Here is a 25,204-nt window from a genome sequence, read left to right on the forward strand (position 1 = left end):
TTTCAACTACAATATATTTTAACTATAAATATTTCCCCTCAATAAGTATGAGTAAAACTGCAACGTGGATATGGACTGTCGATATTGAAAACTGAGATCATTATGCAACAATTTGGAAACGCCCGTCTGAAAGGGCCTCGTTCACGTGTTATAGGGTATTTTTTCAAGTTAGCCAGAAAGGTTTTATTTTGCCAAAAAGCGTCAGTAGCGCTATTGAGGCTTTAGGCTAAACTTTACACAATACTTTTCAATTGACTATCTGCCAGTTGCTTTTTTCTCATAAAAATATGTGAAATAACACATTTAAAAGTTAAAAAAAACCCATCTCGGTACACAGAGAGAGAGAGAGAGAGAGAGAGAGAGAGAGAGAGAGAGAGAGAGAGAGAGAGAGAGAGGGGAGGACCCTTTTAAATGCTTTATAACATTTGAAAACATCGCATCTTAATATTGCAAGCGTATAACAAAATCGTGTTAATATGTTAGAATTATCCCTACAATGGTTGCCTTTAATTTATATACTATTTATAATAGTATACATAATAAAAGAGTTGCACGACTTACGAAGAATTGTCCCGAAATTACGACTTACGAAGAATTGTCCCGAAATTACGACTTACGAAGAATTGTCCCGAAATTGTTATGTTGAGACAACTCAGCAGTGTTGTTTTGGGGGTTATAAGTGTCCGCCCGCGCTCTATAATGGCTGCGGGCGCTTGAACCCGCAGAGTGATTAAAATTAGAAAACTAAACAATATAATGCTTCCAATTTTATTGGTCCCAGAGGGTTCAATGGTTATCATAAAACAAATGGTTCACACAACATGTATGGCGAGACAGAAAGGTTCGCCCACAATATACATGCTGCTTATAACCACGTTGAACACAATGTTATAAACATTCAAAGCAGATAACTCATATTTTATACAATTCTATTCAATTGGACTTATATTTATATTTCCTTTATAAAAAGAATGGTATGACACGAAACTCGAGCCAAGCTTAAAACTAGGAACCCATCTTTCACCCAAAGTAGAAAATCTGCATGTACATATTGTACTATTAAAAGAAAACATTTGTAGCCATAAATAAATGCAAATAAATAAGATGTATGTAGAATATAACAATAAAATAAAAAAAATATAATAAACAACATATGACCAGCCTTTATGGCTTTAACGTGCAATATATGGTGCAAGAAATAAAAACACACTTAATCAAATACTTCTGAAGATAAAATAGAATTCATTTACATTAAAAATAGTTTTCTTCAGCTGAAACTATAAACTGTTTTTTAATCCCATACAGTTCTAAACAGTGTATTGTGATATGCGTATACTTAAGTTAAAGCTTATGAGTACAAACACAACTACCTGGTATTCAGTTAAGGCAACCAGTCAGTAGCTGTGGCATGTTAAGGTAACCAGTCAGTAGCTGTGGCATGTTAAGGTAACCAGTCAGTAGCTGTGGCATGTTAAGGTAACCAGTCAGTAGCTGTGGCATGTTAAGGTAACCAGTCAGTAGCTATGGCACGTTAAGGTAACCAGTCAGTAGCTGTGGCACGTTAAGGTAACCAGTCAGTAGCTGTGGCACGTTAAGGTAACCAGTCAGTAGCTGTGGCACGTTAAGGTAACCAGTCAGTAGCTGTGGCACGTTAAGGTAACCAGTCAGTAGCTGTGGCACGTTAAGGTAACCAGTCAGTAGCTGTGGCACGTTAAGGTAACCATTCAGTAGCTGTGGCATGTAAGGCAACCAGTCAGTAGCTGTGGCATGTTGCCTTGCAGTGCATACACTGTAAACAGGGAACTAAAACGTTAGTTTCAAACACCTGTATTTAGCTTCAACTGAGCCCATGGCAGGTGAACACATATCCTGAAACAAGTCAACAGATGTGCAGGAGTAAAGATCTTATATCAGTCAAGGGTAAAGATATTACTGATTTCATAATACCTTACATTTCACATAAAACTTTTGATTCATTTACTCTTAGTACATCAATTATTTCTTTCCTAACATCAGTTTTCTGACTGCAATGAGTTTTTGAATTTAACTTCTGTACATATTATCTTTTGGTTAGTTTAAACATGCAAGCAATTCAATTGGTCAAAACTCATTATTGGTTAAATATTGACCAAGGAAAAAACATTTGACTAAATTTAACCAAACCAAAGAATTATCCGGATGTATGTAATTGGTTGGAGAACGTTTATGCTAGTTTGGTAATATCTGTTTAAAAATGTGTACATTTGTCGCAATCATTCATACCCAAGCAAATGAAAGCATACAAACATGTAATAGAGCACCATAGGGTTGAGTTCACAGTATTAAAGGATAGTACAGCAGTGGTGATAACAAATAATTTATCACAACTACAGTGGTCGAGATTAACACAAGCCTGCAAGGTAAAATGTCTTCTAGGCTTGTTCTGAATTTTATATAGCAAGGCTTGTTAAAAACTTTGACGCAAAGCAATAGTAATTCAGGCTTATTCATCCAAAAGTCTTATTTTAATGACTGCTTCTATAATTGATAAAGATTAGCCTTCAATTTAGTAAAAGATTTACTACTTTATGTATTGAATGAGCATGGATTTGATATTCTATTTACATCATAAATACTAGTTTGCTGATTTACAGCACTAAATACATAGAACTTTATGGTATGCATGTATGCAAAGCTATTCATTTATGAAGTTAAATAAAAAGTTATAACACTAATGTAGTATTTATATATAAAAAATATAAGACTGATGTTTCTTCATGATGGTGATGGCATTTATGAAATAAATTAAAATAAATAAGCATCTTAATGATTAAGATTTTCATTTTTATACATGTCATGAGAAGAAGACTTTTCAACAATCAGCTCATCTGAAGTTTGCATCACATTGTCTCTCTTACTTTTATAAAAGATAATGAACACATGCATACCTCTTTCTCAGATCAGCTCTGTGATGGGTTACCATGCATCCAGTATACTCATACACTCAAATATCTTCACACACATCAAATACTGTCTAACACATCCACATTATTCACACACATCCAATATCTCCCACAACCAATATATTCATACACATTTAACACAAACACATCCAACATATTCATACACATTTTATATATACATACATCAAATACCTTCATACACATCCAATATCTTCATACACATCCAATATCTTCATACACATCCAATATCTTCATACACATCCAATATCTTCATACACATCCAATATCTTAATACATATTCATTATCTTCATACACATCAAATATCTTAATACATATTCATTATCTTCCTAATACAATGTATGCATACAATGCCAATATATTCATCCACAGATGATAAAGCATTCTTGCCTACACAGCTATAATTGCACATTAAAAACAAAGTCATAACAAAAAATGAAATAAGTAAGATATACTTTTAAAACAGAAAATTGGCAAATATATTTTAGGCTAATGTACATGTAGTGGTATTAAAAGAACTTGACAAGGAGAAAGAAATAGAGATACAGATGCATAATCCATGCATGTTTAGTGAACAAACAGTCTGTTTTCACACTCAAAACACTTCATATCTACCCTGCAAAGAAGACAACCTTTGCTGCCTGATGACTTCATGACAAGTAAAGGTAAACTCTCATAGTCAAACACAAACCTATAATGGTGTGGGCGTACCTTAAGCATTTTAAATTTGAACACCATATAGTTGAGTGATGTTATATGGGGTATGAGCGGGAGGGTTGTTAAAGTATGAGAGGTGTCCATTCTTTTAGGAATATTCTTAAGAATATTGTAATGAGAGTACCATTTTCAAGCAATCTTTGAAATAACAACAAACTTAAACAGGTAAATTGTTGCATTCCCTTTTAGTCAATATTTCTTCCTGATTTCTAGATTCAAGCTCTTGCCATATTGCTGGGGGAAGCAAAATTGATTTGTATACAAGGCTTACTGGAGCATGCCTAGCAATGCCTCTAACTGTTAAGAACTTCAGTAGGTTTGATTTCTGTTGGCAAATGATACATGAATTAAACAAACATTTTTATGCAAGTCTAGGTTAAGAATCAGAATTGTACAATGAATCAAGCTATGGATAGATAAGTTTGAAGTGTCCAGTATATGCTAAAACTTATCTTGCTTGGTTAGCACAGATGAACATCCAGTAATAAACAAGGCAATGTGATATTTAATATTTAAGTTCAAAGTTCATTTTGGCAAAGCTGCATATAACTGCAAATGTTTCATCAAACATGTACGATTCCGTAAAACCCCTCCTATCTACATCTGTATGTTCACACTTTCATTTTACATGATATCTTCATGCGCGCTACTGTACAGGCACTGGTACAATGTGGAATGTCCAGGGGTAAATCACATCCAGCTTTGGCATATAGGGGGATGCCCAACGTCACAGGCATTGACACTTGTTACTGTTGGTCCTGTTTTGTCTTGTAAAAACATCGCTACTTCATGTGCTAGGAGTTGAGAAGCCAGCCCTGAGAAATAAACAATAATCCATTTAATACGCTTGAAATATCATTTGACAATTTAATCATATACCGGTACAGCAATTTTTTTCTGCTGACAAAACATGCAACTTAAGGGTACTGAAGTCAAGGGAATAGTTGATAAAGTTCCACTTGCAGCTATACAAGCCCGATGTTTAGAGCTTTAATGTACAGTTACTTTGGAATTTGCCTCCTTATATGACCCACAGCATGCAATAACTGTTCAAAGGTTTAGCACAACACTGACCGTACACCTCATAACTTTAAATAAAATTATGGTTGTCTTGTGCAAACTGCTCAAATCTATCTTCAGCCAAATGTTCCTTAAGTTCCATGATTATAATTATAACCCAAGAAAACAGAACTACTATGTATGTTACCTTGTCCATAACATGTGAAATAATACAGAGATCATGCAAATCAAAATTCAACCAAGCCGGACAAATTGAAGAGAGTGAAAATATGGTCAGACAGGGAAATATAATGTTTTCATACCAAATTATTCGAACTGAAATAAAGACATAGCATATCAGTATAACAGTTGTGTAGCTACGTATATGTAAAACTTTCAGTCATTTTTAATTGTCATCCGAAAACTTATATTGTTTTAAAAGACCAGACTGTTGCAGTCTTTATTTGGAGTTATTCCCCTTTTTACATAGCAAAAATATACTAGTAGTATAAATATATAGCAAGCGAGGCATAAAAAAAACTAACAAATTTCGCTCCCAATTCTGGCGATATCATATTGTTTTGTGCATATATCACTTGTTTATATACTATTACCTCAGAAAATCCTTTATTGTCGACTTTGCTTTAAATTTGCATATACTTAAAATTTTCTTTTTAAATAAAATGTTGTTTAAACCAACAGCATATATGTAGAAACAATGTTGAATTGTTCGCTCATTACCCCAATTATTTGCCCATTTACAAAGATTTATTGCTATTTATATTATTAAACTTTCACTATTTCACTGAAAGTCATTTTATATGTTATAATCTTTTTTATATTATTGTTTTTCTGAAAATTTATCTCCGCTTTTGACTTAAGTGTAATTCTCCCAAAAATAGACGGAAAGGGCCCAATCTCAAAAATAATTTGTACAGTGTTACCCCATCCCTCCATTTTCACAAAAGAGTTATCCCCCTTACCGATTTCTCCTCCTTGGACATGAGTTGTTTCATCTGATCTTCACTGAACTGCACCACTGTTCCAATTACACGAGCCAGAGTCTGAAAGTGCATAGAAGAAAGGCTTGATAAATCTCCATGTATGGTAATATCAAACAAACAAATGCCAAGTCAGTCACTTCTATAACAGCTATAACATAAACACATAACATTTTAATAATAATAGAAAAGAAAAACTAGTAAAAAACACACAAAAGGAGAATGAACAATTCTCATCGTACAGTTATTCTTCTCATTTGGTAACTTGGTCAGCAGATTGCCACTCCCATAAAGTTACAAAATAATAGTGTTAAATATAAAATCTTAAATTAATGTTGTCAATCGAATTTCTCTAAATAAATTAATAATACTTCAACTCAGGAAATACTTAAACAAGGATATCATGGAAACAATGATTTCATTAATAACAGTTTCATATTAATCTATTTTTTGTTAATTATGCAGACAATAGGGCCATAATTTGTACTTAATACAGAGTGAAAAACTTCATCATGTAATGGCCGTGAACAATTGTGTGAAGTATTAAGTCTATTCAATTAATGGTATTTGAAACATGAATTTAAACCCCAGGCCTCAATTTCTCGAAACTTCTTAAGTCCCTTATAACAGGATTAAGCTAAACCCACTATTTTTGTCTTTCAATATTTTGAGTTCTATATACCCTTTTAAAAGTTTTAACTCTTAAGATAAGGAATTATCGTTACAATTATCACAATAAACCATTTTTCATTTATAAAAAAACACTATAAGTATGTATTTTGGCTAACTGAAATAAGCAACTTAAGCCTGTTAAGCTTAAGAAGTTTCAAGAAATTAGGGCCAGGTTGCCCTTAAACTTAAACCAAACTTTCTGAGGCGATGAAGGACAATTGTTTGTATTAAAGATAACATGTAGTTATGTAACCTAATTGTGGGGATGACGTGTACAACTGTGTGAAGTATGAAGTCCATTGAATTACAGGTATTTGAAGCCTGAGTTGAAACCCAAAGTTGCCCTAAATTAAAATAAAACTTTCCATGTCCATCAAGGGCCATAATTTGTATTTAGGATACCATGAAGTTATGAAACCTAATTATATGATGGCCCACAACACTTGTGTGAAGTATAAAGTTAATTGAATAAAGGGTATAGAAGATATAAGTGAAACTCCCAACATGCCCTAAAACTTCAACCTAAGTTCTGAAGTCAATCAGGTGCCATAACTTGTATTTAGGATGATGTGGAGTTATGAAACCTAATTGTGTGGTAGTCCTGATTAACTGTTTGAAGTATTAAGTGAATTGAATGAAGGGTATAGGAGTTATAGGTGAAAATGCCAACTTTCTCTAAAACTTGAATGTGATGCCGACTTTGATTCTGGGGTGCGTATTATAGTCCTCAGTAGTCTTAAAATTATACAGGAGCGCAGAGCACATTTTATGAAAAACTTTAATCCCATAAGTATTGGGTGCAGTGACTGCTTTGGGCCATAATACCAAGTTTACCATAATAATAAGTACTTGTTTTACTGGTTAACATTCTGATATGGAAGATTAAAAAACAAACTTTCAGAGAAAACCCCCATAGAAACACTCTCATATGTCGTTCAACACTCATAAAAGACAGGAAGCACATAAATCTGACCTTAGTCTGTTTTCCCATCATATAGGCATATAGTATGTTCCTCAGGTACTGGAATCAAGAACAAGAGATGTTTGTCAAACATTATGCCCCCTGAGCGCCAAGTTGCCAGAAATATTTGGACAATTGAATGAAATATGCATGGACTGAAATGACAGCTGATTTGTCATTGGATGCATATGAGGCAGGTCATCTACTTATGATAACTTAAGAAGGCAAATAAATGCCCAACTAAAATAGTAACATAAAAGAAAATCATTTCTATACAAACATTTATACATCAATCCCAATCATCTGTGCATGCATTAAAAAAATATGGACAATCAGAAAACCTTTTTTCAGCTTACAGTCACACTGACCTTGACCTTTGACCCACTGACCTCAAAATCAATAGGGTTCATCTGCTGGTCATGACCAATAAGCCTACCTAGTATGAGGTCCCTGGGTCAAAGCGTTCTCAAGTTATTGATCGGAAACCGTTTTTCATGTAAAGGTCACACTGACCTTGACCTTTGACCCACTGACCTCAAAATCAATAGGGTTCATCTGCTGGTCATGACCAATACACCTACCAAGTATGAGGTCCCTGGGTCAAAGCGTTCTCAAGTTATTGATCGGAAACCGTTTTTCATGTAAAGGTCACACTGACCTTGACCTTTGACCCACTGACCTCAAAATCAATAGGGTTCATCTGCTGGTCATGACCAATAAGCCTACCTAGTATGAGGTCCCTGGGTCAAAGCGTTCTCAAGTTATTGATCGGAAACCGTTTTTCATGTTAAGGTCACACTGACCTTGACCTTTGACCTCAAAATCAATAGGGTTCATCTGCTGGTCATGACCAATACACCTACCAAGTATGAGGTGCCTGGGTCAAAGCGTTCTCAAGTTATTGATCGGAAACCGTTTTTCATGTAAAGGTCACACTGACCTTGACCTTTGACCCACTGACCTCAAAATCAATAGGGTTCATCTGCTGGTCATGACCAATAAGCCTACCTAGTATGAGGTCCCTGGGTCAAAGCGTTCTCAAGTTATTGATCGGAAACCGTTTTTCATGTTAAGGTCACACTGACCTTGACCTTTGACCCACTGACCTCAAAATCAATAGGGTTCATCTGCTGGTCATGACCAATACACCTACCAAGTATGAGGTTCCTGGGTCAAAGCGTTCTCAAGTTATTGATCGGAAACCGTTTTTCATGTAAAGGTCACACTGACCTTGACCTTTGACCCACTGACCTCAAAATCAATAGGGTTCATCTGCTGGTGATGACCAATACACATACCAAGTATGAGGTCCCTCGGTCAAAGCGTTCTCAAGTTATTGATCGGAAACCATTTGGTATTCCTACCGACCGACCGACAGACCGACCGACCGACCGACCGACCGACATGTGCAAAACAATATACCCCACTTTTTTCAAAAGGGGGCATAACAAATACACATGTACATCTACAATTTAAACCACATCTTTGAACAACACTGATCTTAGTGTTATTCCTAGGAACAGTAGAAAATGTGGAAATCATTGTCTGAATGAATACAGTTCAAAACATTTAAAGTGAATTTATCACAATTCTATTCAATATTGTATTAATACAGTCACCATCCTAAGCATGAAAAATAACAAATTAAGTAACCTACCTCATGCTGTGTGGGTTCAGTAAGCAGGGGACCAGACGGGGTACCATCAGTGAAATACCCAGGACTGGGGGGCCCATGTCCATAATTGTTGCCATGGCTGCTCTCGTACTGAAGTACAGATTATACCAGTGGTCTGTCAGTATCACAGAATTGAACTGTATTTAACAATGTTGCTTATTGAGATTTTCACCTTAAAAAAACATTGAAAATTAAGCTTGGCAAAATCAAACCAGAATGTATTACCTTGTTAACTAGTTCCCTCTCCCGAAGCCGTGTCCTGGCCAGCTCTCCCTCCAACTGTCGTACCTTGGCCTGATGTGAAACAAAGGGTGATAATTCATGCTTAGGGAGATAATTCATAATATGGGAGATAAGTTATGTAACAAACTCCTTTTCCCCTAGCCGCGTTGTGACCAGCTCTCCCTCCAACTATAAATTTGACTGTTTGACCAGTCGCAGCTTTAATGACATTCCTTCTTACATCAATTTTACATACTTTTTCCGCATAAAAACATCATAACATCACACACGAGCTTTGTTTATGTTCGATCAGTGGAATTCTGAAATGTTGAGCTCATCAAAGTATGAATGCATTGTACTCCTACTGTGTTTCATAATCATCAAGATTTGGTGGAATAAAGATTATTGAATTGAATGGATAATAAATGACCCTGACTCTATTCCATCATTCAATTCGACTGTTGCACCCTGGCCTGCTGTTTACAAGGGGATTCAACCTTTAAGGGGAGGATGGATAACTACATATTTGTAGAAACATGATGTAATTCAAGATGGTTACAACTGAGGGGTAAATCCTTGCTTTTTTAAGTCAAGGGGACACTTTATTTTTCATTTGATACTATTTCACCAAAATTCTGTAAAAATAAATACTTGCAATTTAGTTTTATGGAAAAAAAAATCGAATTACTGCTGAAAGAAGTTAAAATTTTACTTTCAAGATTGCACGCTGGTTTGTTCATATTCCTATCAGCAGAGTGATTCAAATTTGCCAAAACAAGACAGCAGCGGAGCCAACACTCTTCTGCTGTTTTTCAGTCAAAAAGGTGTGTAATGAAACAACTATTAAATACAATGTTATGGGTGTTGCATTTCCCTTGGCAAAATTTCTCTGGTAGTATTTGAATGTAGTTTCATTTGAAAACTTTAAATGTTTCTTGAGTAGGAACAAAGATATGATTTTTAGCACGCCAATGCTGACAAGGACGCCATGGTTTTGACAATACCTCAACATGTCTTCTTCAATAAATAGACGAGCTATTAAGCAGAGTAGTCAAAGTACCTGTAAGTTGTAAACAGCAAGTTCTGGGCTCTCATCATAGTTGTGCCCGGGGGTGGAGATTAGGGGCTCAGGGAGCTTGGGTGTTGACATCTCAGCCTGACCCTTCAACTCTAGGATTTCCAACCTGAAGTAAGATTGGGAATATTACAGATAAAGTTGCTGACCCAACAAGCTTGTCTTTTACCAACTTTAAGGGAGACTGGTAATATACAAAGGTAAGAGTTGGAATATTACAGATTATCACCGACCTAAGAAGCTTATCCTTTTCCAACCAGAGGGTCGAGGGATAAATACTGAGGTAAAACTTGGAATATTAGATAAAGTCACTGACCTACCAAGCTTGTTTTTAACCATTAGACATTATAATACTTAAGTAAAACTGGGAATATTACAGATAGCTTACTGATCTAACAAGCTTGTCTTTTTTTAACCTGGGGGGACAGATAAATACTGAGGTAAAACTGGGAATATTACAGTTAAATTACTGACCTATCAAGTTTGTCTTTTTCCAATCTGAGGGTAGAGAGATATTTACTGTCAGAGGTGAAACTGGAAACATTACAGATAAAGTCACTGACCTAAAAGCTTGTTTTATTTCAGTCATCCACGATGCACAATTTCAATAAATTGCAAAACATCCACTCAAAAAACATAGCAGAGTTATGTTTACAATTCATTTCAATATTGGACAAGCTAATACAACAATATTCCAAATTTAGCAAGAGGTTTGATCATTTTGTGATGTGGAGTCAAACAAGGGCCATAACTCAATAATGGCTCAAGCCAGGGTTATGGGCCTTGCTGTAAATGTGCATAGTGTCTTTGGCAAGGTGTGAACCATTTTGAGTAATAGGTAATGTTTGAGTACTTGCCCTATAACACTGACAATGACACCAAGACTCTGATAATACACAATACCTTTTTTTAAAGAATACAGACCAGCTTGTAACAATGACTTGCCTATGTTTTTCTCTCATATCTTCAATGACCTTGGTGAGCGATATCAGCTGGTGGCCCATGTCTCCCGCACCTAGTCCTGATTGCACGGCATCCATCGTCATCTGGTTATAATGAAGCAGCTCCTGTAACACAGACATAACTTTGAAGAAGTCTTTGTGTGTGTTTTTTTGTCTTATGTTAATTTAATAAGGTGTAACATAAGTATTTTTTAGCCAGCAGACATTCCTTTTTGATTGTCATATCTTTTTTCTCCTTTTGGGATAATTTTTCATTAGTTTTTCATACGATAGACAAGATAGTGTACCTAGATGCATAATTGCGATGGTTTTCAGTGTGAACATTATCTTCAGACGCAACTTAACTTTTGTTTTGTTTAACTAATTCAGTCCGTGAAATTACAAACAAACTATTTGTTTTTTGGCTGAAATACAATTTACGTAGTATTTGTATAAAATGCATACATAAAAATTCGAGAGAAAAGCAAAGAGGGTTTCAAGATAACAAATTGGAAATCTCTATAGGAGTGTCAAGATCCTCTTGGATCCAGAATAGGAATGTAACTTGAAATTGTTGATATGAATTAAGGTATTGATTTTTATTGTAGGTTTACATGAAGCAGAAACATTTAAACATGCAGGAAAATATAAATATTGGTCACAACATAAACTGAATGAATTTCTCCGCAGAAACAAAAATAACAGACTTTACCTGTGAGGTTTTGGAGGGTGGGGTAGCACCAAGTTGGTTCACAGACTAAAACAACAATAGTTACTATGACAACAAAACACCTTGACAACAGGAACATCACACAAAATCAACCATTGAAATTATTCATTATAAATAATAATGTATTTCAATAATTACAAAATAAAACTGAAAGCAACAAATTTTAATTAAGGATGCTAGCAATTTAAAATAAATAAAAGAACATAACGTGATGGGGTATTTTATTTAAATGATCATTTGGCAATGTGAAAGAATATATTAAACAAATCATGGAATTTCTTAAAATGAAAATATTTGTGACTATTAAAGTAGTATAACAAATTAAAAACAACCTGTTAGTACACAAATTTAAATATATTTTATTTATGTATATTTTAACATATGAACTCTTAATCCTAAGGACTAAATAAACAGAAAATATAATCGTTTATAGACAATTTTACCAAACAACATGCATCCAAAAATGATTTATTTGCACAGATAACACTCATCTGCCTGTTATTTGAATAATCTATCTTGAAGCAAAAAATTAATGTAAAATAAATTTGTATTAAACTTTTGATACAAAGGCAAACAAATATTTCCAGTACGACCTCTTTCCTCACAGCACGTGTAATACAGGGTACTCACCTTCCTTTCCACGTGCCACTCGTGCGTCAGGTTTTCAACTTCCTCTTTGTGCATTACTTCCTTTTCTGTCAGAGTTTTGTCCTGCAAAATTTCATGTGAAGCATAAGAAAAGCTATGCCTTATTTTAAAAGAAGTGTTGAATTTGTCTGCTAAATACCTAGAGAAGCAAGTTTCATTGTATCGCTGATATCTTTCATGTGTCTTTTATGGTGTTTTGCTGTAATTGGTAGCCAAAATGTAACCATATGGTAAAGTATACATCTGAACATGAGCTGTCATAGGAGCAGCAAATGGCCCCACACACACTGCCTCCACGCAGGAATGCAAATATTTCCATTTGGAAACACAGGAATTGCAATCTGTGCCTTTGGAAAGAGGCCAAAAATCCATTTAACAGTTTGTCAAGATGAAACAGTGCCATAATTTCATAAAACAAGAGGCACATCAGTGCCTGTGCTCCACTGGCCAAAAGGTTCAAGCAAAGACCACCTAACGAACATTTTCGTCAAGTTTCATAGAAATACAATCATCAATTTTTGAGGAAAAGTTATTTAATTTTTTTTTTACTTTAATAGCTCTGGCTGCCATGTTGTGCAGTGGACCGAAATGATTTGGGCAATTTGAGTAAAGGAGCACCAAACAAACATTTCTGTCAAGTTTTATCGAAAAAAGGTCATCGGTTTCGACGACAAGTCGTATAAAGTTTTTTTTATTTTTTAGCTCTGGCAGCCATGGTGTGCAGTGGACTGGAACCATTTAAAAAAAATTTGGTTAATGACCACCCAAGAAACATTTCTGTCAAGTTTCATCAAAATCTGATCATCGGTTTCTGAGGAGAAGTCGTTTAAAGGTTTTTCTATTTTTACCTCTGGGGGCCATCTTGTGCAGTGGACCGAAACCATTGAAGCAAATTTGATAAAGGACCATCCAAGGAACATTACTGTTAAGTTTCATCAAAATCTGATCATCGGATTCTGAGAAGATGTTCTTTAAAGGTTTTTCTATTTTTTTGCCCTGGCAGCCATGTTGTGCAGCGGACCGGAACCATTTGAGCAATTTTGGTTAAGGACCACCCAAGGAACAATTCTGTCAAGTTTCATCAAAATCTGCCTATCCGTTTCAGAGGAGATGTCGTTTAAAGATTTTGCTATTTTTAGCTCTGGCGGCCATATTGTGCAATGGACCGGAACCATTTGAGCAATTTTGGTAAAGGACCACCAAAGGAACATTCCTGTGAAGTTTTGTCAAAATCCGCTTATCAGTTTCAGAGGAGATGTCGTTTAAAGTAAAAGTTTACGCACGCACGCACGCACGCACGCACGCACGCACGCACGCACGCACTCACGACGGACAATCTGTGACGACATAAGCTCCATGGCCTTCGGCCAGTGGAGCTAACAAGAGGCCCATGATGGCCTTCCCTCTTCTGGTAATGTGATGTAGCTACATTTTAGAAGCAGCAAGTGCAACACAGAATTGTCAATTAAGCAGAAACATGTGAAAAATTGAAAAATTTTGGTGACACAAACTATCAGCGGTAAGGTTTAAAACACAAAAGTTCATAAGGTTGATGAGACCTTGACCTTGAAGGTAAGGACAATGGTGTTGTGGGTGACACATCCTCATGCTGAAATGGACATTTCTGCCATACAATTTTAATATCCAACTATGAATGACAAAGATATGGACCAGAAACCATCTATTATTAGTCAGGTTTAAATAGCAAAACATACTCTGTTCACGAGGTTGTTGTGACCTTGACCTTGAAGGTAGGAACATGAATGAGAAAGATATTCACCAGACAAACAGCCTACAGACAGACTGATGGCATACTGACCGACCAATGGACGAACTGGTGTGATTCCTACATAGCCCCCACTTTACTTTGTATACAGTAGAATAAAAATCACAACTTGTCATGAACAAAAATAAAGCACTTCCAACCAATTCTTCTTGTGGGGGCAAATTCTATATTGAAAAGGATGTGAAATCCTGTCTGAAAAGTTCAATATGCTAGCTACATGTTGACAAGAACAGTTTCCTACACAAATTAGGAGTAAAAACAGACTAAAAACAGAGCACGCCTCTGAAAGGTAGATACCTGAGCCATTTTCAAGGTGTCTCTGACCTCTATCATCTCTATTTCATGCCGCTGCTGTACTTCCTTCAGGAGTTTCTTATGGTCTTCTTGCATCTGCTGGATGTCAGATTCCTTTTGCTGGGTAATATCAAACAGCAAAATGATATTTCGACCACTTAAATTTGTAACACTGTCAGAATGCATTTAAATTAAAATACCAGTTAGGAAAACATAACTGGCAAATGCAAAGCTTTTCTGAAGTGTGTATGTGAATACATTTTGCATAATTTCTATTTTACAGATATTTTCTAGTTATCTATAAGGATAAGTTACCATGGTTATCAAGCATTAAATAATGAAATCTATCTTAGACCTGTGTTTCTAATCCATTTTGAAATGTCATATTTTTCATATCTCTGACTAAGGTATTTTCTACGGCTCGCCTGCCAAGTTATTTATTATTTTATGATGTTTACTTCTCATTTACCAATAAATTCTCACCTTTAGTCTGGACTCATAATCCATCTTAAGTTCATCAATTTTCTCATCTCGCTCATAAATGTCTTTCTGGGCGTCGGCCAACATGTCGTCCTTCTCGCGGTCTTTCTCTGTCTCTTCCCTCGTACTCTGCTCTGTAAACACAGAGATTATTTCAATGTTTGTATTACTTTACCAGGGGTGAAAATGGCTGAGAGGGAAAATTCCTGACACCTATTAGCTGCTTGGTTTGAAGCCTTTCAAGAGCCTATCATTGCATTTAAGAGTTATTCTGTACTAAGTTTTTGTACCTAGTGTCTTAAAAAGAAAGGTACAGGACAAAACGCCATTTTTTCCTCTTATTTTTTCCATAGGAGACAAATTAATCTCGGAAATCAGCGAAACCATTGGTTTACACACTCCCCATGTATACTTCACATGTAACTAAGTAAAGACAACAGTCGCCAACCTGTTCATTGAGATCTGAATCCAGTTTCTTCAAAATATTGAGCAATAATTTATTTAGGCATTATCTATGAGAGATTTTACTTGCTTGTAACAGAGTTATAAAAAAATAAGACTTAAACCATGACAAGCTGTGATGCAGGAACATGAGTTCAGTAAGTTATCAAAGGAATGTTTGTGAAACAGGGGCCTGTTTCTTTGTTTAAAACAAGAGCACTGCATGGTAAACACCAACGCTCCTCTTTTTGATAAAGAAGGGGCATAACTCAACAATTATATGAGCCAGAGTTTTTAGCCTTGCTGTAAATAACACTGAATCAGAAAAATTTGTATCTAAATATCAACACAGCCATAATGCAGATGAACACACATACATTTTTCACAAAACTCACAGAAAGTTCCTGATTTTGGGTCTTATTAAAATGTAATGTCGGTATTACCTATAACCTGTGCAAACTGAGCTTCAAACTCCTTCTCCTTCTCTGCCAGCTGCTGGTTAAAGTCTCGAGCCAGAGTCTTGATCTTGGAATTGTGCTCTATCTCCTGTGCCTAGGTTGGATCAAACACAGTTCATTTTATTATATCTCAATTATATTCTCAATGGAAGGTTTAGGTAACATATCAGTAGAAATCAGTACTGTCAAAATTTACTGTCGCGTTAGGGAGAAGTTTATGGTCAAAGAATCTTAGAATAATCACTACATTTGATTTCCAATACATTCTATGAGATGTATTATTCCTGTAACCTTTTTGCTAAATACACTGGTGTAATATGTACACTCTTTCAAAACCATGATTGAACAATGAAGTACTTTTTACCAACTTAATGCCAGACCATTATGTGCTAACAATATAGTGTAGTTTTGACTACCTTCAGTGCTTGCTCCATTTCTTTCCTAGTTTTTTCAATTTCTGACGATCGCTCAGTAAGTTGCTTCTCCAAATTGTCTATTTCTTCATCTTTGTCTATCTTCATTCGCTGGAATTCCTTTTCCAAATCTTGTTTTTCTTTATCTGAATTAGCTTTTAATACTTCCAACTCTGCTACAACTTCTTCATTCTTAGCGTTAGCTTGCTTAAGTTTGCTATTCAATTCCTCCTTTTGAGATTTCATGGTTTCCAAGGAAGTTTTCAGAGTATCAACTATACCTTGAGTGGCTTCTGAGTTCTGCATTTGTTCTTGTGTAAAGCTCTTTCTTTCTTCATTAAGTGCATCAAGCTCCTCTCTGAGACTCATAGTCTCTTTTTCATGTTTATCATTCATTGATTGGATTTTCTCAGACAATGTTTTATTCTCTTCTTCTAATTCTGATGCCCTCTTTTCCTTAACTTCAATATCACTCTGAAGTTGTTTAACTGTAGTGTCTTTATCACCTTTGATTTGTTTTTTAACTTGAGCAATGTAGGTTTCTGCTTTTTTCTTGAATTCCGCAACCTTTTCAGCACTTTCTGCTTCCAACTTTTCCACCAAAGCTTGCCTATCCTTTTCATGTGCATCTATTAATTCTTGTTCTTTATCACTTAATGTTCTTATTTCTCCAGCTAAAGCTTCTAATTTGCTATCTTTCTCCTTTATTTGGCTGTCAAACGCTGCAATAGTTTGTTCTTTTTCTAGTAAACTTGCATTCAGTTTTTCAATCTCTGATTGCATATTTGAGATTTTTCTCTCTGTTTCTGATGAGGAATGTTGACTACTTTGCTGCAATTTCTCTACCTCTTGTTTAAAGCACACTTCACTCTCAGAAACCTTTTGTGTCAATTCCTTTTCAACATTAATTGCTTTGTCTTTGACATCTTTTAATTCCTTCTCTAATGAGTGTTTATCATGTTCTAAAGATTCAATTTTCGCAACTGAGTCTTTGATTTGAGCATTTAGTTTTTGGACCTCATTTTCTAAGTCATATTGCACTTTTTGTTTATCGTCCCTTACACCTGTCAATTCACTTTTAATGTCTTCAATCTCAGCTTTTAGAGCCTTTTCTTTTTCTTTCATTGCACTAACTTGCTCTTCATGCTTCATCTCTAATTGCACAACTTCATCTGTTTTCTTTTTTAAACCATCTTCAAACACAGCCAGGTTTTCCTCTAATTGTTTATTCTTATCACAGATGTTTTGATATTCATTGTCCTTCTCTTTTAAAATATTCTCCAATTTCTGATTAACACCCTCCTTGGCACTTACATCACTAGAAATAGTTTCCAATCTTTTCTCAAAATCTAATCTACTTTCCTCCAAACTTTTAACAATCATTTCTTTTTCTTCCTCTAACTTTTCTATTGTATCAGTTTTCTCAGACAACGATGCTTGTAAAGATTGCACATTCTGCTCAAGTTCTTGGATTGTTTCTTTGCTCTGCTCTAGTTGGATAAGTTTAGTGTTTGCGTGAGCCAGATCAGAAGATATGTTTCCCTTTTCTCGTATTTCATCATGCAATTTTTCTTCCAGTGATGCCATTTTTTCCACGCTACCTTCTCTTTCTTTTCTTAAATTCTCCTCAGCGTCTTTTAGCTTTTCTTGTCCTTGACCTTGAATCTCTTTCAACTTGGCCAAGAACTTTTGTTTCATTTCCTTCATTTTCTCTTGCCAAGACTTTTCTAAACTTTCCAATTCATTCTTTTGAGAATCTTTCATATCTGCAATACATTTTTCTAACGTTGCACATTTTTCGCTCATTTCCGCAGTACTAGTTTCTTTTTGTGCCAAAGAATGTTCTACTTCTTCTTTACACTGACTGAGTCCAGCTATTTTTTCATTCAATTCACCAACAAGACTATTCTGACTCTGCAAAGACTCTTTCAATTGTTCTACTTCCTCTTTCAATTTGTTATTTATTTCTTCCAGCTGACCTTTGTGAAGTGTTATCTGTTCACTTTCTCCTAGTTTTTCATCAAGAGTTTTTTGAAGTTCTTCAGTTTTTTGCTGTGCTTGTTGAGTCATATCCAGCAATTGAGAAGCAAGCACTTCTTTTTCCTCACTTAAAGACCTACCCTGTCTGTCTAACTTGTTTCTATACTCTTCCAACTTCCCTTCATAACTTTCAATACAATCTTGCAGCTTCTGTTCCGTTTCACTGACCTTTTCGTTCAACACCTTCAACTGACTCTGAATTTCTTCGTCACTTTGTGACATTTCACTTAATTTCTTTTCATAATCCCTTTGCATTTCTTCTAAATTAGTTTTGCTGTGTTCCTTTTCCTTTTGAAGTTCTTCTTCTTGCTTAGCACATTTAGCTTTCAGGCCCTCAATCTCATTCTCAAATGTATTGCACTTATTTTGGAACTCAGATTTCAAGGTCTGCATACCAGCTTCATATTCTTCAGTCAAGTTCATCAATTTGTCATCCTTTGTTTGAAACTGTGCTGTCATTTCTTTCAACATCTCTTCTAAAGATGAGTTGGTGTTTTTGAGATCATTTATTAATTTACTGAGTTCAGAAATATGCATGTCTTTTTCCTGAATTTCATGGTCATGTTTTTCAGATAGTCCAAACATTTGTTGATTAAGACTTTCACATTTCTGCAATGCCTCATTTACAGTCTCTTGTGATTTAACTTCTACCTCTTTCAAAACATTTTCCTTTTCTACTTTAACAGACTCAAGAGATGAACACAAGTTCTGCACTTCTTTCATTTCTGCTTTCATTTTCTCAAGCTCCACATTCAGTTCATTTTTCTCACTTTCCATTGAAGCTCTTAGTTCATTTTCTTTCTTAGTAAAGTTTTCAGTAAGTTCTTTCTTATCTGTCTCAAACTGTTTCTTTGCATTCTCAAACTCCTGTTTAAAGTTAGCTAATTCATTTTCTAATCTATTCATCTGCTCTTGATGTTCAGTTTGCATTTGTTCAACACTTTTATCAAAGTCTGCTGTCACATTCTGCATTTCTGTTTTATGTCTAACATTTAACTCTTCAATTTGCTGCTGATAATGATTCTCAAGCTTCTTACTTAAATCCTCTGTGCCAGACTCCTTCTCTTTAACCAAATCCGACAGTTTGTTTTCATATGCATGATCCTTTTCTTTTATCTTCTCCTGGAATTTCTCTTTCATTTTCTTAAAGCTTTCTTTATACTGGTTTTGTTTCTCTTGGAACTTTTCCTTGAAACTCTCTTCCAGAACTCTCATTTCTTCTTTGTTGTTCTCTTTGAAAGTTTCCATTTCTTTATCTTTCTCACTAATTATACCATCTTTTTCATTGACAACAGTTTCAAAATGTAGTTTCTGGCTCTCAAAATCACTTTGTAACCTTTCAATTACTTCACTTAGTTCATTTATTTTAATTTCTGCTTGCTCTAAGTTAGTTTTACAATCACCAATTTCAGACAAAAGCTTTTGGTTATCTTCATTTAGTTTGTGAATATCTTTTTCCATTGATTCAGTATTAGCTTTACTTTCTTCAAGTTCTTTATTCAAGCTCTGAACCACCTCCCCCTGCTGAGCTATCCTTGTATTAAGCTGCTCTATCTCAGAGTCTTTATCTGTGTTGTCTTTAGAAAGGTTCTCAATCGTTCTCTCCTTCTCATGGACATCTTCAATTGCTGCCTGCTTTTCCTTGGCGAGTTCCATCTTCTGTTCTTCCAATTGGTTTACCTGTAAAAGGATGAGAACAGTTACGTGGTAATCAAATGAAGCTCTTTTAACGACTCCATCTTCAATTCATTGTGTTAAAACTTGGTCAAGAGAGAATTGTTGATATAAGTACTGACAAAATGTTCATTTCAGTTTGTTGCTATAGTGATCTCTTTCTTTGAATATCACTTTAATTGTATACAATATATTACACATACCTTACAATTGGTAATGCTATATCATATCTAGGGCAGATTAACAAAATGTCGAAAGTGCTTCGTCTCTTGCAGGAAAGCACATTTCTACTACAGTGTAACTCCTAAGGGCTATTCCATTTAAACATATATCCCACAGGGCGAAGGCACTTTTTTCAATTATGCCACACCCTAACAGAAACAAATTTACCCTTTTGAGGTCCAAATCAGCAAAAAAAAGACACCATGAAAAAAATTGCCTCCCCACCCCACCCCGTGTGTTAGGTTTTACGGGTATAGCCCTAAGCTCTGAAGAGGTGTCATGGTGATAATACCCGGTATGAAATTTGTGAGTTGTAGTGAGAAATATTGATATTGTTGATACCTGTTCTAGCAAGTCCTTGACCTTGGAGTCAGCACTGTCATACTTTTCCGTAATCTCGGCCCTCACTCTCTCCAACTGGGACTTTAACTCCCCATTCTCCACCTCTATTGCAGCTCTGTAGAAGACAGAAATTGTCAGGTAAAACACTTGATAAGCTTGTTTTAAATGAACCTATATCAATAACCACCTTAGCTTCACTAAATATTAATATTAGAATCCAAGGGCAGGAATGTGAGAAACCTGGCAGCTGAATGGCTGAAAGTTTTGGGGGCCATTAAGGCCCCCATTCGGGGTAAGGGGGTGAAGCATCCTGCCGCAGAAGCAGACCTGGCTTTATGGAAGTCATTTTGAGTGCGCTCCTACTTGAAATTTGAAGCAACCTGGAGTGTTAATACTAACAACAAATAAAGATACACCAAAAACAGCAATTAGTTAACTTTTTTAATGAGTTAAAAAGTATATTACTGGCCATTAGCAAATGTACTAAATGGAGTCTCTGAAGACTTTCCACAAAGAAGGATGAGAATAATATTGAATACAGTCCATGTACCATGGAGTAAGAGCTGGCATACCAATTGAATAGTAAATGTTCTGAGCAATATATCAGATGTTCTGGCTTGTGCACATTAAGTCATATATTATGCATGCATACCTTATCTTAAAACTTTTATACAAGAATCATAAAATCACATCTAAAGGGGATTTATCATTACTGACCCAGATGAGGTTATACTTTATCATATATAAATGAATTCCCTACCTAGCCTCTTCCAGCTTGTTCAGTCTGTCCTGTGTTGACTCCAAGTCAGCCTTGCAAGCCTCCATTTCACCCACAACCTGTAAGGGGCAGGGTTATTATGAACATGAGGATTTTATGTTGGAGATAATAATCTTCAGGAACTTCAGTGTCAGTTACCCCTCACAAGACAGTGTGAGCATTTCATGGTAGTCTTATGGTAACCTGGTAGTATTTGTTGTCTGTACCATATTAGAATGTAAAGATCAGGCATGTGATTACTCTCAGAACACTGACAGCTAGTTATTCATACTGCAATCAGACCGATACTAACATAAACTATCCATGTCAAGTATTCATACATCGTGTAATTTTGCTGTACATCTTTATGCCAATCACCAAGTGCTTATCTCCGCTCTTTTACTGTGTAAGTTTAGGTATTTTCTAGGGGCCATAATTATGACCAGTAACAAGTCTGAGTTCAGACTCAAGTGGCAATTTTCATATCGTAAATTTCCTTCAAGCTTAATTTTTCATGATGAAATTCACTGATTTTTACTCCTATTTAAAACTGAGATTTATGTTTGTAAAATGAAAGGAATCAGGAAAAATCTTTGTTTATAAAACAAAAGTGTTTTTTCTGAGTCTGAGTCTAGTCTGAGAATTTGTAATGATGGGAACAGAGCACTGGAGATGTAATGTCTGAAGGAAAATAGTTACCCATATCTTATGCTATGTATTTCACTACTGTAGAGCATTTACCTGGGCCTTTTCTGCTGCATTACTATCGCTACTCTCCTGGGCACTGGAGATGTTCTGTCTAAGGGCAGATAACTCCTTCTCCATGACAGACTTGTGATCCTCATACTCTGCTCTTACCTGTACAATGAGAAATAATGATATAGCAAAAGCATCTGCATTATAATAATGAACTGGTCAAAATCTCCTGAACAAGTCTCTTGTAACAGGATCAAGCTGATCACACTATTTTTGTTTCAGTATAAGCTGTATAATGTCTCCTTTAAATGAGTTTTGTGACTGTTCTCCAGTTATGGCAGACAATACATTGTATACAAACTACTATCATTTGCAAACCTACATGCACCATCTTCTCAAAAGGGGACACAATAATTGTGGTACACCAACTATCTATATTTAACTGTTGTTTGATACTTTCTGTCAGTGTTCCACAATATCATACATGCACATAAACTTTGAGATGCCATTCATGTGTGTGTGTTGCCATTGAAAACATGAGAACATATTTTAGGAGTGTTCCAAGCTGAGGCCAATGAGTTGTTGTCATGGTGACAATGCTTATGTCATAACCATTGCCATATCCCATCAACGAGCTAAAGAATTTTAACTACTAGGTGTGTCGATCATGAATACACCAAGCTACTCCCACCTTGTCCAATTCTGCATGTAGTTTATCACACTCGGCCATTGTCTCCTTGTAGCTGTCACTGGTTTCCTCCATTTTGTTTCGGAACTCTACAGACCGCTGTTCCAACTCCTGCTCTTTCATGGATAGGTCTGACTGGAATATATGAAATGTTCAAGTGATGAACATGACAAGAGGCTTCATATCATTATAGAGTATAGACTTTCTATGGCTAAATTGCTGTTCTATATTTTGATGAAACATGTGGCATAGAACATTGCTATTACCATTCATGTTTGTGTTTAAATGCTTACCGGTACACATTATTAGTACACAAAGTGAAGATATTTATTTTTGGGGTTATTACATATTATGTCTAAATGATTTTGATATAGTGCTAGGGGGCTTCCCAAAACATGAAAGTGCATTGCACATTTCATAGCTGTTAATAAACAGCAGCAGTCAAACCAAAGCACTTTTGCTGTGTGCTTTTCCCACAGGATTTATTAAAAGCATTTTTAAGTACACTGATAACTTGGGCAACAGAGATAAATGTTTCCTAGCCATCAAATCATGGAGGTAATTGTCTCCATGTACACGTAGGTATATAAAGTTAAAGTATGAACTTTATGTTGTACCTTAAACTGGTTAAGTGTGATGGATAGTTTATCAATATGTTGCTGCTTCTCTGCCAACTGGGCATCTAGTTGAGCCTTACATGTCTCTGTATCACCATGGTATCGCTGTTCTAGGTCAGTTCTTAGGGCCTGAAATCGTACAAGCATAACTTATTATAAATATACTCAAAGCAAAAACATTTAATTGATGAATATGTTGATGTTTGTCTGTGAAGGTGTCCATGTGAGCTTTCCGATCACGCCATGGTATTGTTGCCATGGATACATGTTTATCTTCATAGGGCCTCATCCAATGAAAAGCATATGAGATCTCCTTCTAGATGCCAGAATGCAATTGATTTCTAAAAAAAAACAAAATTGTCATCCATCAGCATTGAAGTCAATTAAAGTGTGATTAAAAATTTCACATACATAAAAATACACACATATAATTAAATCATTAAACTGGTTATGATAAATTAACTACTGGTGTATGTACTGATTGATAGTATATGTTTGCTATAGCGCTATGTTTCGTATGGCATAATTCAGTGTATTCTTACATTGGTATGAATGTCAATTTGGTCAATAAAAGAGAAAACAGGTTATTTTTATCATACAATCGAAACCTGATATGTCCAACTCTGTTATCTCAATGCTCTGGTTATGTTGAACTTTTTTCAAATGTGTTTGGTTAAGGTATACACATTTTGTATTTCGATTATATATAAAATGTTCATTATTTAGAAGTATTTTTCCTGAGGTTCAAACTTTGACATAGAGAGTTTTGACGGTATTTAAAATTATTCATCTCTACCTCCATTTGGGAGTCATGTTTCTGAATGAGCTCGGCAATCTGCCCAGTGTGCCTGTCTGTCATCTCTTGCACCTTCTCCTGTATACTTCTCTCCTGCTGAGTGAGAATGTCTGACACATACTGCTCGTGCGCACCCGTCAGTTCTGCCCGGAGTCGATCAACCTCGCCTCGTTGGTTGTCGGCTTCTGCTTGCATCTGGTTGATAAGGGTTTCCAGTTCTTCCTTTTCCTGAAGTTCAGGATAAAACGTATGGACAAAAAGCTAAGGACATGTAATTTTATACACTCCTTTACCCATCAAGCCTGTACTTTGTGCAACATCTAGTCAATCAGGGTTTCTAACACCTATTTATCATGTGAGGTTGGATGAATAGAGGGTAATCGTTTGTTTCAGTGTAAGATAGCATTATATTTCATTGAGAGAGCACCAAAAGATATAATTCAGTAGTGGCTTTGACCTGACTGATGTATATACGCTTGGTGTTCTAAAGGTGAAATCTTTTTCTTTACAACAATATGTGCACTTATGTTTTTGTTTTGTTTTAGTTTGGTCCTTGTACAATTAATGAGGAATGATAAAAAGTATGAGCTATGAAAAACTTCAAGGATATCTGTAATGGGCCTTGTTAAGAAAACTGTTCTGAAATAAGTACAATTTATTGTTATTAAACTTGAAAATATCTCTATGAATGTCAAACCTTTCTAAGGTTATCCATCTGTGCTTGTAGCTCATCTCGTAGCGAGTCCTGTTGACTCAGAGTGGCCATTTTCTGCAGGTCACGCTCTTCCATAGCCAGTCGCATCTCTTGATATTTCTCCTGGTCACAAAAATGACATGAATGAAGTTATAACATAAAACTTGCTTATAATACAGTGCGAAAAAACAACAACACGAGTGC

At 35.6% G+C, this 25,204-nt stretch overlaps 1 protein-coding gene across 2 annotated transcripts in view; it reads right to left on the reverse strand.

The window, feature by feature from the left end:
• Window positions 1-754: 754 nt before the first annotated feature.
• The window catches only part of LOC128240242 (golgin subfamily A member 4-like), a 35,710-nt gene continuing 11,260 nt past the window's right edge, over window positions 755-25,204 (reverse strand). For both annotated transcript variants that reach the window (XM_052956782.1, XM_052956783.1), the window contains 20 exons: window positions 25,004-25,123; window positions 24,307-24,534; window positions 23,511-23,639; window positions 22,897-23,028; window positions 22,251-22,367; window positions 21,513-21,589; window positions 20,753-20,867; window positions 16,478-20,194; window positions 16,047-16,155; window positions 15,166-15,296; window positions 14,686-14,802; window positions 12,585-12,665; window positions 11,937-11,981; window positions 11,229-11,350; window positions 10,269-10,392; window positions 9,212-9,280; window positions 8,969-9,076; window positions 7,324-7,371; window positions 5,661-5,741; window positions 755-4,493 (listed from right to left, as the gene is read on the reverse strand). In XM_052956782.1, the coding sequence (XP_052812742.1) occupies window positions 4,473-4,493; window positions 5,661-5,741; window positions 7,324-7,371; window positions 8,969-9,076; window positions 9,212-9,280; window positions 10,269-10,392; window positions 11,229-11,350; window positions 11,937-11,981; window positions 12,585-12,665; window positions 14,686-14,802; window positions 15,166-15,296; window positions 16,047-16,155; window positions 16,478-20,194; window positions 20,753-20,867; window positions 21,513-21,589; window positions 22,251-22,367; window positions 22,897-23,028; window positions 23,511-23,639; window positions 24,307-24,534; window positions 25,004-25,123 (5,691 nt within the window). In that variant the 3' untranslated portion in view covers window positions 755-4,472. The remainder of the gene's footprint in view (window positions 4,494-5,660; window positions 5,742-7,323; window positions 7,372-8,968; window positions 9,077-9,211; window positions 9,281-10,268; window positions 10,393-11,228; window positions 11,351-11,936; window positions 11,982-12,584; window positions 12,666-14,685; window positions 14,803-15,165; window positions 15,297-16,046; window positions 16,156-16,477; window positions 20,195-20,752; window positions 20,868-21,512; window positions 21,590-22,250; window positions 22,368-22,896; window positions 23,029-23,510; window positions 23,640-24,306; window positions 24,535-25,003; window positions 25,124-25,204) is intronic.

Source organism: Mya arenaria, chromosome 7 (genome assembly GCF_026914265.1).
Source record: "Mya arenaria isolate MELC-2E11 chromosome 7, ASM2691426v1".
Classification (NCBI taxonomy): domain Eukaryota; kingdom Metazoa; phylum Mollusca; class Bivalvia; order Myida; family Myidae; genus Mya; species Mya arenaria.